At 39.3% G+C, this 23,417-nt stretch overlaps 1 protein-coding gene across 3 annotated transcripts; it reads right to left on the bottom strand.

Moving 5' to 3' along the window:
* Positions 1-2,475: 2,475 nt before the first annotated feature.
* srsf5a.S (serine/arginine-rich splicing factor 5 alpha S homeolog) lies at positions 2,476-23,047 on the bottom strand. Of its 3 annotated transcripts, none has more exons than XM_041575260.1 (8): positions 22,890-23,047; positions 17,805-17,941; positions 15,643-15,713; positions 14,133-14,246; positions 12,130-12,202; positions 7,501-7,574; positions 5,352-5,462; positions 2,476-2,820 (listed from the first exon to the last, which is right to left on the bottom strand). In XM_041575260.1, exons 2-8 carry the CDS (start codon positions 17,928-17,930, stop codon positions 2,607-2,609), a joined length of 783 nt encoding a protein of 260 aa, XP_041431194.1. In that variant the 5' UTR covers positions 17,931-17,941; positions 22,890-23,047; the 3' UTR covers positions 2,476-2,606. The 3 variants fall into 3 exon arrangements, with proteins under 3 accessions (XP_041431194.1, XP_041431193.1, XP_041431192.1); XM_041575259.1 differs by having other exon boundaries at positions 2,476-2,823; positions 12,130-12,199; XM_041575258.1 differs by having other exon boundaries at positions 2,476-2,823; positions 22,890-23,046.
* Positions 23,048-23,417: the final 370 nt, after the last annotated feature.

Below are 23,417 nucleotides of genomic sequence, written 5' to 3'. Positions count from 1 at the left end.
TGCCCCACGGCTACACAGCAGCTTGTTTATATAAACTATAGTAGTACTTATCTGTTATCCACTGTGTATCCTGCGCTTGAATGGCTGCCTCCATGGCTACACAACAGCTTGTTTATATAAACTATAGTAGTACTTATCTGTTATCTACTGTGTATCCTGTGCTTGAATGGCTGCCCCCATGGCTACACAGCAGCTTGTTTATATAAACTATAGTAGTACTTATCTGTTATCTACTGTGTATCCTGTGCTTGAATGGCTGCCCCCATGGCTACACAGCAGCTTGTTTATATAAACTATAGTAGTACTTATGTTATCTACTGTGTATCCTGTGCTTGAATGGCTGCCCCCATGGCTACACAGCAGCTTGTTTATATAAACTATAGTAGTGTTTCTGAAGCAAACAGATCAGTTTTACCAGTGCAGGGCAAAAGTACATTATATTTTGATTACTTTAAAACACTTTCATTTAGTGGTGTTCCTTTAAGTGTTCATTCTGGGGGTACAGTTTTTCTTTAAAGACAACATCTTTATGTTGTGAATTATTTTACACCCCATACTACATTTTTACACAAGGAAATACTTTTTATGAGGATATCTGTATCAGTTTTAAACATTGCTCCAATATTAAAGTTGTATTTGAGTAGATACAAAGAGAATCCCATCTTTTTATCAAAATCAAATATAATCGCTTCCCCGTTGCTTCTATACATCCGGCTAAATTCGCCATTGGGAAAAAGAAGCCGACGCAAACACACAGGTCCATGAAAAACACAAACAGATACTTTTATAGATATTTTGTGTTTAATAAAATCCAATTACTGTGGCCTAAACTATCTTAAAAACAGAAAAATGAAACTTATTATGGGAGGGAGAAACTCCCCATAGCTAAAGGTTACACAATGGGAAAATGCACGGACTGTAAAATGTAACTTTAAATGTGAATTGCACAAGAATTAGACAAAAATAACTTTTTTTCTATACGTTTAATGTATTTATAGCTAATCTACTTCAAAAGAACAAAAAGGTTGAATTAATGAAAGATCCAATCACCCGCTCACTGGAGCTCGTAGGAAATTCATAGAGGCAAATTTGTATACTGTGATTTGGGTGTCATTTTATGAACATTTAAAGGATCAGTAACACTTTTTTTTATTAAAAAATTTCTTTGTGTAGAATGAAAAAAAACCCCCACCAAAGACATATTACACTTTTGAATCGCTAAGTCTTTATTAAAGGGATCCTGTCATCAGAAAACATGTTTGTTTTTTTCAAAATGAATCAGTTAATAGTGCTGCTCCAGCAGAATTCTGCACTGAAATCCATTTCTCAAAAGAGCAAACAGATTTTTTTTATATTCAATTTTGAAATCTGACATGGGGCTAGACATATTGTCAATTTCCCAGTAAAGCGTGAGTGAAGGTTATCAGAGCACAAGTCACATGACCAGGGGCAGCTGGGAAATTGACAATATGTCTAGCCCCATGTCAGATTTCAAAATTGAATATAAAAAAATCTGTTTGCTCTTTTGAGAAATGGATTTCAGTGCAGAATTCTGCTGGAGCAGCACTATTAACTGATGCGTTTTGAAAAAAACAAACAGATTTTTTTATATTCAATTTTGAAATCTGACATGGTGCTAGACATATTGTCAATTTCCCAGCTGCCCCTGGTCATGTGACTTGTGCTCTGATAACCTTCCCTCACGCTTTACTGGGAAATTGACAATATGTCTAGCCCCATGTCAGATTTCAAAATTGAATATAAAAAGATCTGTTTGCTCTTTTGAGAAATGGATTTCAGTGCAGAATTCTGCTGGAGCAGCACTATTAACTGATGCCTTTTCCCATGACAGTATCCCTTTAAGAAATAACTTAACGAAACTCCGCTTGCGCTCCTCTTCAGAAAAGGCGATCCATCATGCGGCGCTCAATTTCTCCTCCCTGGCTATCTTCTATAAGGAAGGCAGGGAGGAGAAATCAAGCGCCGCACAATGGATTGCCGGATCGGAGTTTCTGCAAGTTATTTCTCAATAAAGACTTCAATTTAAAATTTTAATATGTCTTTTTTGTTCTACACCAACAAAATTTTTAATAAAAACATTGATGTTACTATACTAGTCCTTTAAGCCAACAGAAACACATGATCTTGGGATGGATCAATAAACAAGGCCATATGACTGCCAGCAAATGTGTGTATTCTATAAAACAGATTCAAGTCCCATCATTCTCAATAGTCGATTGGATGCCTGACCTAAATAGGCAACGAGTTTGGAATCTGAAACGTAACGCACACATCAGACCCCCAATACTAAATATGCAGTTTTAATTCACACTGTAAATGTCATGTAAGGGCTTTATATAAAACTCGACATTAATATAGAAACTTTCACTGTGAAACTGAAAACATCGATTGCAAATCAAAACTAAAAAAAAAAAAAAAAAAAAAAAAATTGCTGGGTTTTTTTCACCCGTTATTGTTTTGTTCATGTTTATGTGAAAAGCACGGAAGTGCTATATTATTATCATTACGCAAGCACTTTGGTTACACTTTACAGTGGAAATCACCCTTTGTATTTCTCATCTTTCGTACACAACACAGACCTGCCATTAATTACGACTATCTGCCGAACTTGATCTGGATTGGCGCTTGGAGCGTGGTGGTGGGGAGCCCTGCGCTGGCTCCGCAGAGTTATTTTTCTGTGAGTATTTTCTCTCAGGTGTACGGCTTTTGGATCTGGATCGACTTGCAGATTTGGAGGACCCGCGAGATTTAGACTTGCTGCGAGACCTTGAGCGACTTCGTGATCTTGATCTTGATCTACTTCTGGAACGAAAAGAAAAAGGAGGATTATAAGGGGGTACATAAAACGGATGCATCAGATTCACTATTTGGGATTCGGCCGAATACCAAAACGAATCTGAATTTGCATATGCAAATTAGGGACAGGAAAAAAATTCTCCTTTTGTGATGAAAAAGTTATTTCTCTACCGCCCTTAATTTACATATGCAAATTAGGATTCAGATTCAGTTCGGCTAGGCACAATCCGAATCCGGCTGAAAAAGGCCAAATCCCGAACTGAATCCTGGATTCAGTGCATCCCTAGAATGTTCGCAGTGTCTGTAATAAAATTTGCCTATTGCAAAACATTTTTTTGTGAATAAAATTTTAAAGGGATACTGTCATGGGAAAATGAATCAGTTAATAGTGCTGCTCCAGCAGAATTCTGCACTGAAATCCATTTCTCAAAAGAGCAAACAGATTTTTTTATATTCAATTTTGAAATCTGACATGGGGCTAGACATATTGTCAATTTCCCAGCTGCCCCCAGTCATTTGACTTGTGCTCTGATAAACTTCACTCACGCTTTACTGCAAGTTGGAGTGATATCACCCCCCTCCCTTTCCCCCCCAGCAGCCAAACAAAAGAACAATGGGAAGGTAACCAGATAGCAGCTCCTAACACAAGATAACAGCTGCCTGGTAGATATAAGAACAACACTCAATAGTAAAATCCAGGTCCCACTGAGACACATTCAGTTACATTGAGAAGGAAAAACAGCAGCCTGCCAGAAAGCATTTCTCTCCTGAAGTGCAGGCAGAAGTCACATGACCAGGGGCAGCTGGGAACTTGACTATGTCTAGCCCCATGTCAGATTTCAAAACTGAATATAAAAAAAATCTGTTTGCTCTTTTGAGAAATGGATTTCAGCGCAGAATTCTGCTGGAGCAGCACTATTAACCGATTCATTTTGAAAAAATTTTTTTTTCCCATGACAATATCCCTTTAAGGTTTGCAGTGCAATAAAAGCCTAATGAAGAATATTACATTGCGACAGGAGAATTTTTATTAGCACTGATTAGGTCTTTGCAAATTGTATTACATTTCCCCCTAAAAGGATTATACAGTTGGTGTATGCGCCTTATGTGTATCCAAGGATTTACAGGAAAGCCCAACATATCAATTATTAAAGCAAGAATTACAGTCTAAAGCAAAATGTACATTCAAATGCTTTGAAAACATTTACAAACACAAAGGGAACATACACACACACATATAATATGGGTGTGTATATATTGACTGCACATATAGGCTTTATTTGAATTCTAAAACCACTACAGTTTGGAGTAGGTCTTCCACAAAAGAAAATGCAATTCTAAGCAACTTTGCAATTAAATGACATTAAATATTTTCAGTGCTTTTAAAGTGATCTGTAACTGCACTGGCTACTGCACAAAGTATCTTTCGGACTGCTTATATACTCTGCACTCCCTGATCTGACTCCTGAAACAATCCAGCTGATGAACAGATCCTGACTTCTGTTACACTGTTTTAAGAGTCAAACCCAGAGAACAGAAAGGGATAAACACCACTTTCAATTACTGTACATTTACGGATTTTTAAAAAATGTAATTGCTGTATATTGGAAGTTTGCTTGAAATTACAATTGCTTTAATTTTGCAAAAAATGTTGTGGAAGAATAGCCCCTTTAAAGGTGGCCATACACGGAGAGATCCGCTTGTTTGGCGATGTCGCCAAACGAGCGGTTCTCTCTCAGATATGCCCACCTTGAGGTGGGCAATATCGGGCTGGGGGCCTAGGGCCCAACGATCGGATCCTAGCGAACGCGAAGTCGGATCGCGGGACCGCATCAACGAACAGATGCGGCCGCGATCCGACAAGATTTTTAGTCCCACCCGATCGAGATCTGGCCGACTTTCGGCATGATCTCGATCGGGGAAGCCCGTCGGGGGCCCCCATACACGGGCCAATAAGCTGCTGACTCTGTTTGTTGGCAGCTTTTATTGGCCCGTGTATGGCCACCTTAAGAGTATCTAAAGGTGGCCGTTTATGCAGAGATCAGCTCGTTTGTTGACCTCGCCACCTTGAGGTGGCTGATATTGGGCCCAACAATCTCATCACAATGCCGAGAATACAGGCGATTGAACTGAGGAACAACAACCAACAAACCAATCTGATCCTTGATCCGATGGGACTTTTGAACCTGCCCTATCGGAGGGCCCCACACACTGTTGACTTGGTCGGTCCACAGCTTATATCAGCTCATGTATGGCCACCTTCAGACCAAATACTTAATTGCTTTAGTGTATTTCAGCATAGGATGCTGACCCACAGACAACTTCAAAATAAACTTGAACCTTTATTTTATGTGGCTGGATACAACTTTTTCTGTGATGATCCAGTTTTCTCTCAGTCCCATGCTGTTAAGATGCTGTTTCTGTCTTGGAATTTACAACTATTTTTTGCAGGCTCAGGGAAAACTTCAAATTTAAGTTAGACAAAGTGCATATACATTATCTAGGGAATGACTTTGCCAAATAATAGACGTTACCTGTGTTTCTTACTATCCTCAGTAAGTTTAATTTTGCGCCCACTCAGTTCTACACCATCCAGTTTATCTAAAGCACTCTTCATATCAGAATAAGATGCGAATTCCACAACCCTGAAAATAAAACAAACTCCATGTTAGCATGTTTCAATCTGTACTGAATGAATGAATCTGTTTCAGAAGCACTGGAAATTCTATCATTCCTTCATCCCACAAGGGAGTGGACTGCTATGGAGATCTTGTCTCCTCACAAGCCTTAAATGTGTTTGTCCTCCCTCTGCATTGGGACCACTGGAGTGATTTAACCATAAGAACGACCAAAGTATTCACCCTTAGACACTATGCCAGCCATTTAGCAGTGTACTGCCCTTTAGATCCAGCCTTTGATATGGACAATTTATAAACCACAACAGGCAGTGCAATTCCAAATAGTTACATAGTTAAATCGGGTTGAAAAAAGACAAAGTCCATCAAGTTCAACCCCTCCAAATGAAAACCCAGCCCCATACACACACCCCTCCCTACTGTCACATAAATGATATATCCCCATATCTATACTAACTATAGAGTTTAGTATCACAATAGCCTTTGTATTATGTCTGTCCAAGAAATCATCCAAGTCCCTCTTATAGTCATTAACTGAATCATCACCCGGCAGTGCATTCCCCAACCTCACTGTCCTCACTGTGATGAACCCCCTACTCTGTTCCTTTAAATGAAACTTCTTTTCTTGTAGTCTGAAGGGGAGGCCTCTGGTACGTGATTCTCTTTAAGGTAAGGGCGCACGCTAAGATTCGGGGAGATTTAGTTGCCTCCTCTTCATCGGGCGACTAATCTCCCCAAAAAGCCTTCCCTCTGGCTAGAATCTAAATCCCCGGGGGAAAGCACTCAGAGCGCTTTTGTTTTCCGAAGTTTCCGCGTGAGGCATCTTCAGAGAAAGAAGAGCTCCGAGTGTCATCCTGCCAGCGATTTAGATTCTAGTCGACAGGAAGGCTTTTCGGGGACATTAGTCGCCCAAAGATGAGGCGATTTGTTGCCAGGCGACTAAATCTCCCCGAATCTTAGCGTGTGCCCTTACCCTAATGTCCCCTGCTATTTGTCTATAATACACAAGAGCCATGAATATCTTGTAAATTATATCCTTATAAACGGTGAGTTCTGATGTCATCAGTTATAAACTGTGAGTTCTGATGTCATTTCTGTCACATGACTCACTGAAACGTGTGTATTATAATAAATAAAATACCCCCAGTTGCAAAATATGAGGATATTAGAAGTTACCTCGGAGTTCCATGACCTGTATAAAAACACTCGGCCTTCGGCCTCGTACTTTTATATGTTCATGAAACTCCTCGGTAACTTATAATATCCTTATATTTTAAAAGAGGGGCTACTTTATTCACTATATAATGTCCTCTAATGTACTTGTAAAGTCTAATCATGTCCCCTCACAAGCGCCTTTTTTCCCCCAGAGAAAACAACCCCAACCTTGTCAGTCTCCCCTCATAATTTAACTCTTCCCTCCCTCTAACCAGTTTAGTTGCACTTAGTCTCTGCACTCTCTCCAGCTCATTTATATCCCTCTTAAGGACTGGAGTCCAAAACTGCCCCCATACTCCAGATGAGGCCTCACCAGGGACCTATAAAGAGACACAATTATGTTTCATCCCTTGAGTTAATGCCCTTTTTTATACAAGAACTTTATTTGCTTTAGTAGCCACAGAATGACACTGCCCAGAATTAGACAACTTGTTATCTACAAAGACCCCAAGATCCTTCTCATTTAAGGAAACTCCCAACACACTGCCATTTAGTGTATAACTTGCATTTATATTATTTTTGCCAAAGTGCATAACCTGCATTTATCAACATTGAACCTCATTTTCCAGTTTGCTGCCCAGTTTTCCAGTTTAGACAAATCACTGTGCAAAGTGGCAGCATCCTGCATGGAACCTATAGTTCTGCACAATTTAGTCTCACCTGCACAAATAGAAACAGTACTTTCAATGGCCACCTCCAGGTCATTAATATAAATATTCTCTAGGAAGGGATAATTGACGCGGTAAAAGAAATAAATGACCATATTATTGCCATCTTGGTTTTTATTAGGAAGCAAGGAGACATGATATTAGTATTAAAATAATAGTCCTACCCCTCATTTCTGTTACTTCGATGGGCATCCACATAAGTTACCTCTCCGGCCTTCCTCATGAAATCCTTTAGATCCTACAAGAAATAACAAAGGACAGACTGTAGGTGCAAGTGCCTCAAATGACTTTTTTTTTTCTTTAAAATAAAATATGTGCAAACTTAACGGTGAAATTTTATCTCCTAAAACAAAGCAATGTTAGTGCCATGTATGAGAACTGTGATAGATCTAAAGAATATTAGTTAAATGTCATATAAGTGCAGTCAGTAACGCTGCAATGTAACGTAGCTGATAAATCTACATTACGCACACCAGTATATTCTTTTGGTGAAATAAAACGGATATGCCACAGCTCATTTCTACAGTTACACATTTGCCGAGTTAAGATGTAAATTACTTGGTATGAGATTATTTTAATCCCGGTTTACTTACCAAGACAAAACACCAGTCCCCGGTGGTACCTTAAGCAAAGGGTCTCTTGTCCAAAACCTAGTTGACCAAGTCAGAAACGCTTACAAGAGAAGGGTGGAAGGCGGCAGGACAGCACCACAGCCTTAAATGATTGAGGTTAACCCTGAAACCACTGGAATCCCTGGAAGTGGCTACAGAACCTGAAGCTGACCTTAGCTAGCCACTCTTGCTCAAATCTGGACAACCCAAGAGATCTAGATCGGCAAAGCGGGAGCATAGGAACCAAAAGGAAACTTCAGAACAGGCCCAGCCCTAGAATTTCAGCCATTAGCAAACCAAAAATTCTTGGGCTCTCCTCCACACAAGAGAAACGAGGCTTAACCCAAAGAAAGGCTGTTAAAAGAGGTTCAAAAATGCACGTAGTTAGATATGTCTGGAAAAAAAGTACTTTCTACAACAATGGATGATGGTCTTATACGAGTTTTGTACACCGAATGTGGTGCAGAAAACCATTTGAATAATACAACAACATAGAAACGGTTCATACATTATTCCCAACATTCAATGTGCAGATTTGGAGTTTCTTTTTCTAAAAAGTCATTTTAACATAAAAACAGGTATATTTTAGGAACGGTCTGGTGTAAAGAAATTATATATATATATATATATTTGTACAATACTTGGAAAGGGCATGAAGAATGTGCAAAAAAAAAAAATTAAATGGCAATTTGGAACGGTAGCAATTCCACTATAAAGTCAATATTTGCAGAATTTCTACTGCATCAAAGGAGCGCTGTGAATTAAAGGGGTTGTTCACCTTTGAGATATATTTTAGTATGATGTAGAGAGTGATATTCCGAGAGAATTTGCAATTTGTTTTCATTATCGTTTTTGAGTTAATGAGCTTTTCATTCAGCAGCTCTTCAACTTGCATCTTAAGCAATCTGGTAACTAATGTCCGAATTCCCCTAGCAACTAATCATTGATTTAAATAAGAGACTGGAATATGAATAGGAGAGGCCTGAATAGAAAAATGATTAATAAAAAATAATACATTTGTAGCATGTTTTTTTTCAAAGGGGTCAGCGACGCCCATTTGAAAGCTGCAAAGAGTCGGAAAAAGAAAAAAAAAACAACTAAAATACACACTGTATATACTAGAGTATAAGCCGTCCCGAGTATAAGCCGAGGTACCTTATTTTACCTCCAAAAACTGGGAAAGCTTATTGACTCGAGTATAAGCCGAGCGTAAGAAATGCAGCAGCTTCTGGTAAATTTCAATCAAAAAATTGAGGGTTTCTGCTCCCATTGGAGGTGCCGGCGTCTCGTTTTTGGATGCCGGCGACCATTCTTGGACACCGGTGAATATTCTTGGAGACTATTCTTGGACACCGGCGACCGTTTGACCCGAGTAAAAGCCGAGGTAGAGTTTTTCCGCATATTTTGGGGGCTGAAAAACTCGGCTTATACTCGAGTATATACGGTAAATAATGAAAACCAATGGAAAAGTTGCTTAGAATTGACCGTTCTATAAGATAATAAAAGTTACCCTAAAGGTGAACCACCAATTTAAGTAGTGGGCTTATTTTCTAGCTGTAGATGTTAAAATATAGAGTATGTTCAGTTTAAATTGAAGGCTTATCTCTTGAAGCACATCTGGAAACATTGGGCTAGATTTTAATAATCATGGTTAGAAAATCAAGACAATTACATGAACCTTTCCATTGCCACTACCAGAACAAATCTTTTATTTTAAAGCCAGTGCCGGCAATTAGAGTGAGGTGCTTCGCATGAATAAAAGAATAATGACACTGCTTTTACAGGATCATTAAGTTTAAGGTCAGGAATGCTGTATCCTAAATTCTGTTCATGCTTTCATAAAAAGGGAATATTTTAAATCCATAACCCTTTAAAACACAATCATAATGTAATACATTGATTTTCATAATGTAATAAGAGTTATCGGATAATCATTTTATCATACTCTTGGACTCCAGCTTGGCTTATGTCAGACAACTATGGGCAGCCTAAGGGACATACACGTTCTGTAGAAGGGAACATATATGTTAATAAAATAGTGAGCTATGAACTTCTACGTATTTCCAATACACATGTGCCCATTTTAGGGAGGAAGATGTGGTTCCTGAAGAAAATCGTACCCTTTAATGCGGTGACTAAGTACAGCTATGGGACCTATTATCCAGAATGCACGGAACCTGGAGCTTTCTGGATAACAGATCTCTCTGTAATTTGGTTCTTGACACCTAAAAGGGGAATTCAACCCCTTCGGCGCTAAAATCCCTCCGTAATTCTGGTTTTCTGGATAACGGATCCCATCCCTGTACTTGCAAACAGACTTTGGTTCCCTTATACCCAACAAATAGAAAAAAAGATTAAAAAGTGACATGTGAAGTGAATGCACAATAACACAGCAAAGTCTCAAGCTCAGAGAGAATCATCTGTACTGCCCTCACTAGAATGTCAGCTCTTTGGAACAGGAATGAAATGTGTGTGAAAAAGATTCAAACACATAAAAAAAAAACCTTTTACATCTTAAAATGCATTTGTGCTGCTAATGCCAAAGTATAATGCAATGTCCTGTTTAACAAACACAATATGCATAAAAATAACTCCTTCATCTGTAGTTTTAATATCCCAGCAGAAAAAAACCCAAAAAAGTCAACCGGATTGCTTACAATCTCCTTTGCAAAGCCAACATTGTTTTATTGGTTTCACAAGATTTGGAAGCCCTGCATATAACGGATAAAAAAAAACCTTCTAGATTAGAGGCGCACAGCAAACTTGTGTCTTAACTTTCACCACCGAGGACCAATCAAAAGGCACATAATGTACAGGGATCATATGAGCTAGTGTGTGTGTGTGTGTGTGTGTGTGTGTGTGTGTGTGTGTGTGTGTGTGTGTGTGTGTGTGTGTGTGTGTGTGTGTGTGTGTGTGTGTGTGTGTGTGTGTGTGTGTGTGTGTGTGTGTGTGTGTGTGTGTGTGTGTGTGTGTGTGTGTGTGTGTGTGTGTGTGTGTGTGTGTGTGTGTCCTGGCACATAAGGAAGTAATGGGAGACATGGAAAAATTAAAACACAAAAAAAAAAACACCACGCATTTGTTCTATCTAAACTGCAGATACTGCAGCGAATACCGACGTTTTTCCCCAACAGAAAAAAATATGGCTATCAAAGTGCACCAGGATGTATTTGGCCTTTTCCAGCAGGATTTGGATTCAGCCGAATACTTCTGTCCGACCGAACCGAATCCTAATTTGCATATGCAACTTAGGGGTGGGGAAAACAAGGAAGTTAAAAATGTTTTCCTCTTCCCACCCCTAATTTGCATATGCAAATTAGAATTGGGTATTTGCCCAAATCTTTCACGAAGGATTTGGTGCATCCCTACTGATTTTAAGTTTTCCCTCATTTTACATCATTTTCTCCGGTCCTAATATATTACGTATTATAAATTTCTCCAATTTTACATTTCACAGTGGTTTTTTTTCCATGATCTCCTGAAAAATGTAAAATGGGTTGTTCTACTGTAATTGTATAGAGAATGTCAATTTGGTCTTATTTCTAATATTAATATGACATAATACCAGTATTTGTGTGAACTTTACAGCTCACTTGTTGAAGCTGTACTGATGCCTGTCCTGCAGTATAAAAATACGTATGACAAATATAATAATTATATTGGCCACAACCTTCCCATGAATAAAATGCAACAGGATGTAAATGCTGCTTCCCAAGCTATCAAGACGCTTAAAAAAAAAAAAAAGATCGCTACAGCAGAAAAAACAATACTGATAAATATTGAATATAGACTAATATAAAGATTTGGTTTCTGCAGAAAAAAAAATGGCAAACAATGAGCAGTTGGAATAATGAAAACTTACATCAGACCGAGTCTAGTTGAATAGGCTTGTCCAATGTTTTTACCCAATGTCAGTATGCAAGTGAGTGAGTGAAGTCTTGGTCTGAGTGCTCACTCCTATCTCTGAGTCAATGAGCTTGCATGGTGCCCAAAGTAACCTGTCTTACAGGTGAGAATACAAATCCCACATACAGAGTTACAGTGCATTCTAGATCACATATAAAAAACTTGCCCAATAAAGAGGCGGTTAGGAGTACAGCTAAAATGACATCAGAGGCAACATATTTGGCAACTTCAAATGTTTATAAATCGACAGAAATACAAATGAAATGATGCTCTGCTCACCTGCCAACTGACACGGGACGAGAGGTTTTCTACTATAATTCTGTGCTCAGTACGAACAGGTGGTCCATATCTACTGAAAGAGGCAAACAGAAACATTATTTAAAAAGGGCCGACTGGTGCAGATAAAAAAACACACAACCTCCAGAGCCTTATGGAATAGGTGAGACCCGACAGAAAGTGGAAAAGAGAGTGTGTTTTTAAAGCAAGTAAAGCGCCACAATATCATTGACCTGGGTGTTGCTTGGGAATGCGAATAATAAAATGGTGTCTATGGACTGAGCAAGACAATATATAATATATACAGTTAGGTATATAAATCTTTGGACAGAGAATGTATTTCTAATTTTGGTTCTGTACATGACCACAATGAATTTTACATGAAACAACTCAGATGCAGTTGAACTGCAGACTTTCAGCTTTAATTCAGTGGGTTGAACAAAAAGATTGTATAAAAATGTGAAGAACTAAAGCCTTTTTTTTTAACACAATCACCATTTCAGGGGCTCACAAGTAATTGGGCAATTGAGTCAAAGGCTATTTCAATGGCAGGTGGGGGCAATTCCTTGGTTATGTCATTATCAATGAAGCAGATAAAAGCCCTGGAGTTGATTTGAGGGGGGGGTGTAGGTGGAACAGACAACATGAGAACAAAGGAGCTCTCCATGCAGGTGAAACAAGTCCTCCTTAAGCTGCAAAAACAGAGGGAGCACTGCAAGGTACAAGCCACTCATAAGCATCAACAATACAAAGGCTACATTGGACTTTGCTAAAAAAACATCTAAAAAATCCAGCACAGTTGTGGAAAAACATTGTTTGGACAGATGAAACCAAGATGAAGCTCTAGCAGAATGATGGCAAGAGTAAAAAAGTGTGGAGAAGGCTTGGGAAGAGCTGATGATCCAAAGCATAGCACAGTTGTGTATAAAACATTTGGGGGGCAGTGTGATGGCTTGGGGTGCATGGCTGCCAGTGGGACACTAGTGTTTATCCATCATGTGACACAGAAGCACAAGAATGAATTGTGAGCTCTTCAGAGACACAGTCTGCTCAAATCCAGCTAAATGCACTCACATTGATTGGGAGGCGTCTCATAATGAGCCAAAACATAGAGCCAAAGCAGCCCAGGAGTTTATTAAAGCAAAGAAGTGGAATATTGTTGAATCTGGTGATGTCCATGAGTTCAACACTTCAGCCTGTCATTGCCAGCAAAGGCTTTTCCACCAACTATTAGAAATGAACATTTAATTTTCAGTTTTTTAATTTGTCCAATTGCTTTTGAGCCCCTGAAATGAAATGATTGTGTAAAAAAACCCCCCCAAAAAAAAGGATTTAGTCAGTCACATTTTTATACAATCTTTTTGTTCAACCCACTGAATTAAAGCTGAAAGTCTGCAGTTCAACTGCATCTGAGTTGTTTCATTTAAAATTCATTGTGATCATGTACAGAACCAAAATTAGAAAAAAAAGTTGTCTCCGTCCAAAGATATATGGACCTAACTGTAAGGTCAGAAACGACGTGATTAAATGAGCATGTTCCTTTCCTCTACTATATTCACAATGGATCCAGTTTGCAGCAATGAAAAGATCTCGTCAGGCTAAATGAGCCAGGCACTATGTGGGTTTATTTATCCAAGGTCGAATTTTGAAGTTACGTGAATTATTTTTTTTAACTCTATTAACTTTGAATGTAATCACAACTCGAATGGGAGGTTATTTATGAAAAAACTCGAACGTCTAATATTTTATCGAATAGGAACGACCCGAAAAATTCGAATCTAATAATTTGTATTGATTTTTCTTTAAAAAAAAAAAACAAAAAAAACTCAAGGAAGACAATTAATCTACAAATGGACCTCTGCATGAACTCGGCAGGTTTTGGGTGGCGAATAGTCGAATTAAAACGGTTTCCAGGGTCGAGGTTTGATAAATCTAACATGCAAATTCAAGTTGGTGCTTTTTAATTCAAATTTGTGAGTTTTGACCAAAAAAAAAAAAAAACTTACCTGGGCCCACCACTATTGGACTGGCGATAAGCAAAGCGATTTGGATACCTCCCGCCTCCACCTCCCATCATTCCACCTCTTCCTCTGCGGTTCCTTGCAAGCTCAATTGTCACCCTTAATAAAAGGCAAGGAAAAAAAAATGTTACTATGGAAACAAGTTTCTTTTATATATACAGGTATGGGATCTGTTATCGGGAACCCAGTTATCCAGAAGGCCCTTAATTACAGAAAATCATCTTGCATACACTCCATTTATTTGTAATAATTAAACAGCACCTTTTACTTGATCCCATCTAAACTTCAATGAATCCTTATGCGAGACAAATCAATCCTATTGGGTTTATTTAATGTTTAAATGATATTTGGCAGATTTAAGGTATGTAGTTACAAATAACAGCAAGACCCCTTATCTGGAAAACTGCAGATCCCAAGCATTTTCGATAACCGGTCTCTTAGCTGTATTAAAATTAATTTGCAACCAATTAGGTTTATGGAAAGTATATTCACATTAATAATTAAAGGTACTTAAAGGAACAGTAACATCAAAAAAAGTGTTTTAAAGAAATGGCAATATAATGTAGTTTTGCTCTGTGCTGGTAAAACAGGGTGTATTTGCTTCAGAAATGGCAGCCATTCAAGGACAGGATACACAGTAGATAACAGATAAGTACTACTATAGTTTATATAAACAAGCTGCTGTGTAGCCATGGGGGCAGCCATTCAAGCACAGGATACACAGTAGATAACAGATAAGTACTGCTATAGTTTATATAAACAAGCTGCTGTGTAGCCATGGGGGCAGCCATTCAAGCACAGAATACACAGTAGAAAACAGATAAATATTACTATAGTTTATATAAACAAGCTGCTGTGTAGCCATGGGGGCAGCCATTCAAGCACAGGATACACAGTAGATAACAGATAAGTACTACTATAGTTTATATAAACAAGCTGCTGTGTAGCCATGGGGGCAGCCATTCAAGCACAGGATACACAGTAGATAACAGATAAGTACTACTATAGTTTATATAAACAAGCTGCTGTGTAGCCATGGGGGCAGCCATTCAAGCACAGGATACACAGTAGATAACAGATAAGTACTACTATAGTTTATATAAACAAGCTGCTGTGTAGCCACGGGGGCACCCATTCAAGCACAGGATACACAGTAGATAACAGATAAGTACTACTATAGTTTATATAAACAAGCTGCTGTGTAGCCATGGGGGCAGTCATTCAAGCACAGGATACACAGTAGATAACAGATAAGTACTACTATAGTTTATATAAACAAGCTGCTGTGTAGCCATGGGGGCAGTCATTCAAGCACAGGATACACAGTAGATAACAGATAAGTACTACTATAGTTTATATAAACAAGCTGCTGTGTAGCCATGGGGGCAGCCATTCAAGCACAGGATACACAGTAGATAACAGATAAGTACTACTATAGTTTATATAAACAAGCTGCTGTGTAGCCATACTAATTACACACCTCCGCTCGTATTACCTTTCATTGCACAGTACTTTGCCATTCAGTTCATATACAGCATCGTCAGCATCTCTGTGATCATCAAACTCCTATAACAGAGAAAAAACACAGACAAATCTACCACTGTTTTTTTCACAAGTGAGAATCTGTTTTTATGGCCACACCCCTAATAACCATGTCCATTTTTCAAAATTTGGCAGGTTATTAAAGTTTGAACACATTTCTGGGAGTTTTAGTGCAATATTTTATGTGTTAGAACAGTTTTGCTAATGAAGCCAACATTGCCCTTAAGCTGCAAGTCTCCGTTCTTCCAAGAGACCTGCTTATCTTAAATAGTTACAATTGTATCTTTGCTTATCTTAAAATGTTACAAAACTATCCAAGTGCAACAACTGGCTGTTCTGGGCTCTGCCAAAAAGGCGCTTATTTTAATTACTTTTAAGAAACTTTGTATCTTTTTCTCGAGTCAGAAGTGCAGAAGATCATAGAGAAAGTTGGGACATTTAAGTCAGAAACTCGGGACTGTGGGCTGAGCTGTCAAAAGCGGGACTGTCCCGCAGAAAGCCGGACAGTTGGGAGGCATGGAGCAAGGGGTGTTCTAGTTATGTTGGATGTCTGTTCACTCAAGCCTTATAGATTAAATTTTTTGGAAAACTAAATGTATCTATTTTAGACAGTTCCTTTAAAAACAAAAGCTGTGGTTAGAAATGCTGTACATCAGGGATGCCCAGACTTTGTTACACTGGGATCTACTCTCGATGATTGCCCCCCCCCCATCAGGAGATCTAACTTGATAGTGCGCAGCAAATTTCTTGACCACGCCCGTTTTTGTGGCCACACCCCCTAATTCAGTCAGTGAGCGCCGTGTTCAGAAATAGGAAGGGATTGAACTACACGATCCACCGTCTGCCAATGAGCCTGACATTTCTGGGGATCTGTGAGCACCTCGTGTTTCTCAGGGCAGTTGCTAAACGTGATTGGCTGTTGCTATGGCAGCAACTAGCAAGGCAATGCGTGGCAGAGGGGGCAGTAAAGTGCGGGGGCATTACACTCAGCAGCCCCTTCATGTACCCAAGGGCTGGACAAAGACTTAGGGTGAGGGTTATTGGGGGGCAATACACAGAATGCTGAAGGTAATAACTTTATTAATGGACCACCTTTTAATCGAGAACAGGTACCATGGGCCGCTCTACTTTGCCCATAAGTTTCGTCTCTCAAGACTTCCGACGTCACGGCCAGGAAGTACTAGAATTGTGTAGGGCATTGTGCATGGCCATTATTTCCCCATTCGGGTGCAAACATAAGATTTTGGGGTGATACACAACTTAATCTGTGTCCAATAAATGGCTCCTGCCTGCTTGCTGTGATTGTGTAATTCCAAGACTAAAGGAAACAAAATTTAAATAATAAATGTAGTGTAAGTAAGTTTTGTTTTGCTCAACTAACATGATAAAAAATAATTTGGATTCATTAGGGTGACAGGTCCCCTCTAATTCACCTGAATGGTTGTTTTCTAGTACTTGAATTTTTCTCAAGTTTACAGAGAGCAGATGGAAAGTTCTCAGTGAGTTCAGCAAATAAGGAGTGAGGTTGGTCGTATGCAGGGTTACTTCTAACATTCTATGTGGAAGGGATGGGTTCTAATGCAGAGAAGAACATATGGGGTGGGCAAAATGCTGATATTTCAGTCTGCACTCACTTCCGTAAATTGGGCGACACCAGTGATCTTCAGACTCTTGAGGTCAACCTCAACTTGACTTCTTACAATTCATGAGTATTTCCTGCCCCTCACATTGCTACACAGACCTTAATGGAGTCTAAAGTGGCAATTTTATCTTCAACTCCACAGATACAGCTCACTACCCAAGACTTGGGAGTAAAACTGGATGTCGCTGCTTTTTCTATGAAGCTGAAAAAGGCTCATCAGATGGAGGCTTAATATTCATGACAAAAACCAGAGTAGCAGCATGCATGCAAATATATAAGGAACACTAGTTATGGGAGTACAATGCAACCTAACATTAGTCATCTGAAATTCACAACACTATCCCCATGAATTGTGTGAAAACCCTGAAGAATGTTTTACTGTGTATGATGACAGAATACAGATGAGAAAACCATATCTAGTTTAGTTCATTGTTTGAGGTTTGTACCTTGTGTATCCATTTTAGTGCACTTACCACAAATCCAAATCCATTCTTCAGATTTATTTCCCTGATGCGTCCATATCCTTTAAAGAATTTCTCCACATCCCTCTCTCTGGCATGAGGACTCAGTCTCCCAATGAAAACACGGCTGCCGCTCATCTTGTCTAGTCCTAAAAAAAAAAAAACTATAGGTTAATTACAGACGTCCCATTAACTAGTATGCAAGAAGTACAATTTGTCCATACCTGCATGGCAACATTACACAAGAACTAACTGATCCAGTAGCCCAAATGCAATAACGGATAGGAGGCCACTACCCAAAAACTACAGAAAACCATAAAAAACTTCCTTGTACTGAGCAAAAATACGCAAAGAAAGTGATATATGTTCTCCTCTTAAAACTCCTAATTTTAAATTCAAAAAAATCAAAGATAGCTATTAAAGGAAAAAAAATAAAATCCAATTTTTACTTACTTTAATGAGAAAAAAAACCTATCTACAATATACTTTAATTTTGTTTTTATAATATAACTGACTGTATGCAGTGAAATTCTCCCTTCATTTACTGCTGTGGATAGGAATTGTCAGACGGTCCCTAACTGCTCTGCAGGGAAACAATCATACTTATGAACAGCAGGGGGAGCCCCCGCCTTACTTCCCAGCCATGCAGAACTCAAGCAGCTTTGTTTATGACGATCCCTAAGCAGCCCAGATCACACTGAGCATGTGCACAGTCTTGGTCTTGCAAAGATGTATAACAAAGTTACAAGATGGTGACCCCCTGTGGCCAACTTTGAAAGCATAAATCATTTGTTTGATTAGGCTTGTGGTGCAGTAAGTTCATGTTTATGTTTAGTATACAAAATACAGCATTTCTAGCCTTATTCTATTTTACACTTTACTTCCCTTTTAAACAGATAATTATGTGTTTGCTTGTGACCCTACAGGGATGCTACTATTATAATTTACAGGAACAACCATGGCAACTGGAAATTCCAGAAAATGCCTATCATTTGACTCAACCCAAAAATACCTGCATATGGGCATGTGATCATTAGCAGGTCACACCCCTATGAGCGCTACAATGCTGCACCTCTAGAATATAATCATCAGCAACTGCCTGCATTTCCACTGCTGCTTGTTTCCTTTCCCAAATTGCTCAGTGCCACGTTATCCTCCAGGTTTATCCTCATGGGCATTTATATATTTAATCACATGTGCGTGCCAATGAAGATGCCCCTCAAGGATAAGCATCACTGTTGGAAACAGATTATATTACTCCAGGGAGCACAGCTGACATCAAAACACTTACTTACTGCCAGCTTCTTGGCTTTGACCCAAGTATATTCTAGAAGTCCTACTTCACCTAACTCAGTGGTCCCCAACCAGTGGCTCTGTAATACATGTTGCCCACTGACCCCTTTGATGTTGCTCTCAGTGGCCTTAAATCAGGTTCTTAATTTTGAATTCCTGTCTTGGAGGCAAGTTTTAGTTGCATAAAAACCAGATGTACTGCCAAACAGTCTCCTGTAGGCTACCAGTCCACACATGGGCTACCAATAGCCAATCACAGCATTTAATTTGCACCACCCAGGAACCTTTGTCATGCTTGTGTTGCTCCCGAAATCTTTTTACATTTGAATGGGTCTCATTCAACCTAAATGACCTACATGTATGTATGTATGTATGTATATATCATTAAGTGTTCCTAAGCAATACACGCACCAATATTAGTGCAAATTGTTTTGTACAATTAATAGTAAGTGTATGGTGGCCCACCCATCTCAACTAGTACCTGTACCCTGGATATCAGTCAGCTCAGAAATGGGACAGATTTGAAAATATTTGCTGAAGCATCACGTTGGCCAGTGCACAATGTATTGGTAGATGATTTTTCAAATTAATTCTGAGCAAATTGAATTAGAGCTCTAAAATGTGTAATAATTGTGTCTCTCCTCCCATGAGACGAAGAGGACTCAATTCTGTATATTATTTATCTTTACCAGAACGGTCTCAGTTTTTATTCCTCAAAGAATAGACCTGTCAATGCCCCAAGTCCCTGATGCAAGTGAGTGGGGTTGATCATAGACCTTATCTTTAGGAAACTGTCACACAGAGGTGGTTCCTTTCTTACCCAAAACTGCCTGTCACTCGGTTTAATGCCGACTGCCTCTCACCCCTAATACAAGTAATTTTCAGCCCAAAACCATCTGCATCAGAGCACATTGGTCTCTGGCTTATTCTCTAATTGGGTGAAAATCACACCAGGTGGGATATCAGCGTAACTGGATACATACATTAGCCACAAAAGCAGAAAAATGCCAAATCCTGGATTTGGTGCATCCCTAATTTTCAGTTATTTATCAGCTTTCCAGTTTGCAATTTTAGTAATCTGGTTGCTAGGCCCAAATTACCCTAGCAACCATGCACTGATTTGAATAAGAGACTGGAATATGAATAAGAGAGGCCTGAATAGAGAGATGAGTAATAACAAGTAGCAATAGCAATTAGGGATGCACCGAAACCAGGATTGGGTACGCAATTTGGGCTTTTTCAGCAGGATTCAGATTTGGCCAAATCCTTATTCCTGTCTGAACGTAATTCTAATTTGCATATGCAAATAAGGGGTAGGGTGGAAAAAAATGGTTTCCCCTTCCCACCCCTAATTTGCATTTGCAAATTAGGATTTGGTTCTGTATTTGTCCGAATCTTTCACAAAGGATTTGGGGGTGCGGCCGAATCCAAAATAGTGGATTCGGTGCATCCCTAATAACACATGCATAGCCTTACAGGCCATTTACTTTTCTAGATGGGGTCAGTGACCCCCATTTCAAAGTTAGAAAGAGTCAGAAGGAAAAAGCAAATAATTAAAAAAAAAAAAAAACCTAATAAATATTAAAACTGAAAAGTTGCCTGGAATTAGCCATTCTAAAACATAGTGCAAGTTTACTTAAAGGTGAACAACCCCTTTTAAGGTATTTTTACGGTGTAGTTTTTATCTCTAAATGACTGTTTACACTGCAAATAATTGACTCTACAATATTAATGTCATTCCCGAACCAGCAAGTGTATTTAGTTGTAATATTGGTGTGTAGGTGCATCTCAGCTCATTTTGCCTGGTCATGTGATTTCAGAAAGAGCCAGCACTTTAGGATGGAACTGCTTTCTGGCAGCCTGTTGTTTTTTCATTCTCAATGTAACTGAATGTGTCTCAGTGAGACATGGGGTTTTACTATTGAGTGTTGTTCTTAGATCTACCGGGCAGCTGTTATCTTGTGTTAGGGAGCTGCTATCTGGTTACCTTTCCATTGTTCTGTTTGGCTGCTGGGGGGGAAATCACTCCAACTTACAGTACAGCAGTAAAGAGAGACTTAAGTTTATCAGAGCACAAGTCGCATGACTGGGGGCAGCTGAGAAACTGACAATATGTCTAACCCCATGTCAGATTTCAAAATTAAATATAAAAAAATCTGTTTGCTCTTTTGCGAAATGGATTTCAGTGCAGAATTCTGCTGGAGCAGCTCTATTAACTGATTCATTTTGAAAAAAAACATGTTTTCCCATGACTATATCCCTTTAAATACCCAGCCCACCAAAGATTACACAAAAGTCCTTTTCTTCTGCAGTAACAACTCCTTGAACTCCGCACTGGGATCATAATATTGAACTCATGGATCACTGACTGTTGTTGGATCAGGGACTATTGATACAAAAAGGAACATGAAGAGCTGGAAGTGAATTCCATGTGAATATACTGAATGTCTATGAGAGATTGTGTCTGTCACCCGCCCAACTCCTCTGTCACAGGTACAGCATCAATGGCAGGACACACACATTTTACACAGGATTTAGACGCAGAATTCACACAGGGTTTACACGCAGAATTAACATGCAATATTTAGATGGGAGGATCTAAATGCAGGGTTTACACACAATTTACACGCAGGATTTAAACACAGGATTTACAGGCGGGATTTACACGCAGGGTTTACAGGCAGGAAGGATTTAAATGGGAGGATTTAAACATAGGATTTACAGGCAGGGTTTAGACACGGTTTACACGCAGGATTTAAACACAGGATTTAGATGCAGGATTTACACAGAGTTTACACGCAGGATTTAGATGGAGGATTTAACTGGATTTACAGGCAGGGTTTACATGCAGAATTTACACGGATGATTTAAACACAGGATTTACACACGGTTTACATGCAGGATTTAAAAAAGGGGGATTTAGATGCAGAATTTACACGCGATTTACATGCAGGGTTTACACACAGAATTTACATGCAATATTTAGATGGGAGGATTTAAATCCTGCGTGTAAATTGTGTGTAAACCCTGCATTGAACAGGATTTACAGGCAGGGTTTACAGGTAGGAAGGATTTAAATGGGAGGATTTAAACATAGGATTTACAGGCAGGGTTTAGACACGGTTTACACGCAGGATTTAGACGCAGGATTTACACAGTTTACACGCAGGATTTAGATGGAGGATTTAACTGGATTTACAGGCAGGGTTTACATGCAGAATTTACACTTGATTTACACACAGGATTTAAAATGGGGATTTAAACGCAAGATTTACACAGAGTTTACACGCAGGATTTAAACACAGGATTTAGATGGAGGATTTAACAGGATTTACAGGCGTGATTTAGAGGCAGGATTTAAAAGGGGGCTTTACACGCAGGGTTTAGATGGATGATTTACAGGCAAGATTTACAGACAGGATTTACATGCAATATTTAGATGGGAGGATTTAAACGCAGGATTTAAAAGGGGGATGTAAACGCAGGATTTGGGTGCAGGATTTACACACGATTTAGACGCAGGATTTAAAAGGGGGATTTAGATGCAGGATTAAGACGCAGAGTTTGTCTCTTTATCCCTCAGGAAGGCGCCATTGTGTAACGTGTTTGTTTGGCTGAAATCACTTCCGGCCTCCGCATTCAACTCTCACACGTTTCGCTTCTCTTGTTCCAGAAATAAATATCCGCAGTGGAATAACTGGGGCTGTTTGTTTGTCGCGAGACGCACAGACTCTCTCTCTGTCCGACATTTCTCTCTACACACGACCCACAATGTAAAACAAGACGATTAGACACGTATCTTACCGTCCGACGATCTCCACAGCTCCGAATTGCAGCGACGTGAACGTCCAGCGCCAAGACTCCTACCGGAGAGATAATCCCGACGTCACAGGTTTCATCTCGCGCGAGTGTGACGTCACGGCGCATGGACACGAGGGCAGGGAAGCTGTGATTAGCCGGAAGTGACGATTGGGGTCAGTGTCGCGCTCTGTGCTTGTTTTCCTACTACTTGTGTGTGTGGAGAAAATGTTTGGCCAATTCATTGTTTTGTCTCAGAACTAGAACTGAACCTGCGCTGCTTTCCTATTTTTATTGATTATTTCTCCCTATAGGATCATGTGTTTGAGGCAGTGAAGCAGGAGAAGAACATTTATTATATATATATGATATAACCTGCTGCTCACAACACTGTGTGCTGATTTAATCACAGATTCTTCACTCAATCTTACAAATCAGTGTTTATTTTAGACACAACCACCTCAGATAATTCCTTGTCACAGTGATGTGCTCACCCTACAGCAAATATTATTATTATTATAGGGACAGATTTAC

This window comes from Xenopus laevis, chromosome 8S (genome assembly GCF_017654675.1).
Source record: "Xenopus laevis strain J_2021 chromosome 8S, Xenopus_laevis_v10.1, whole genome shotgun sequence".
Classification (NCBI taxonomy): Eukaryota; Metazoa; Chordata; class Amphibia; order Anura; family Pipidae; genus Xenopus; species Xenopus laevis.
Note: the sequence above shows the minus strand (reverse complement) of the source record. Positions and strands in the feature narration are given on the sequence as shown.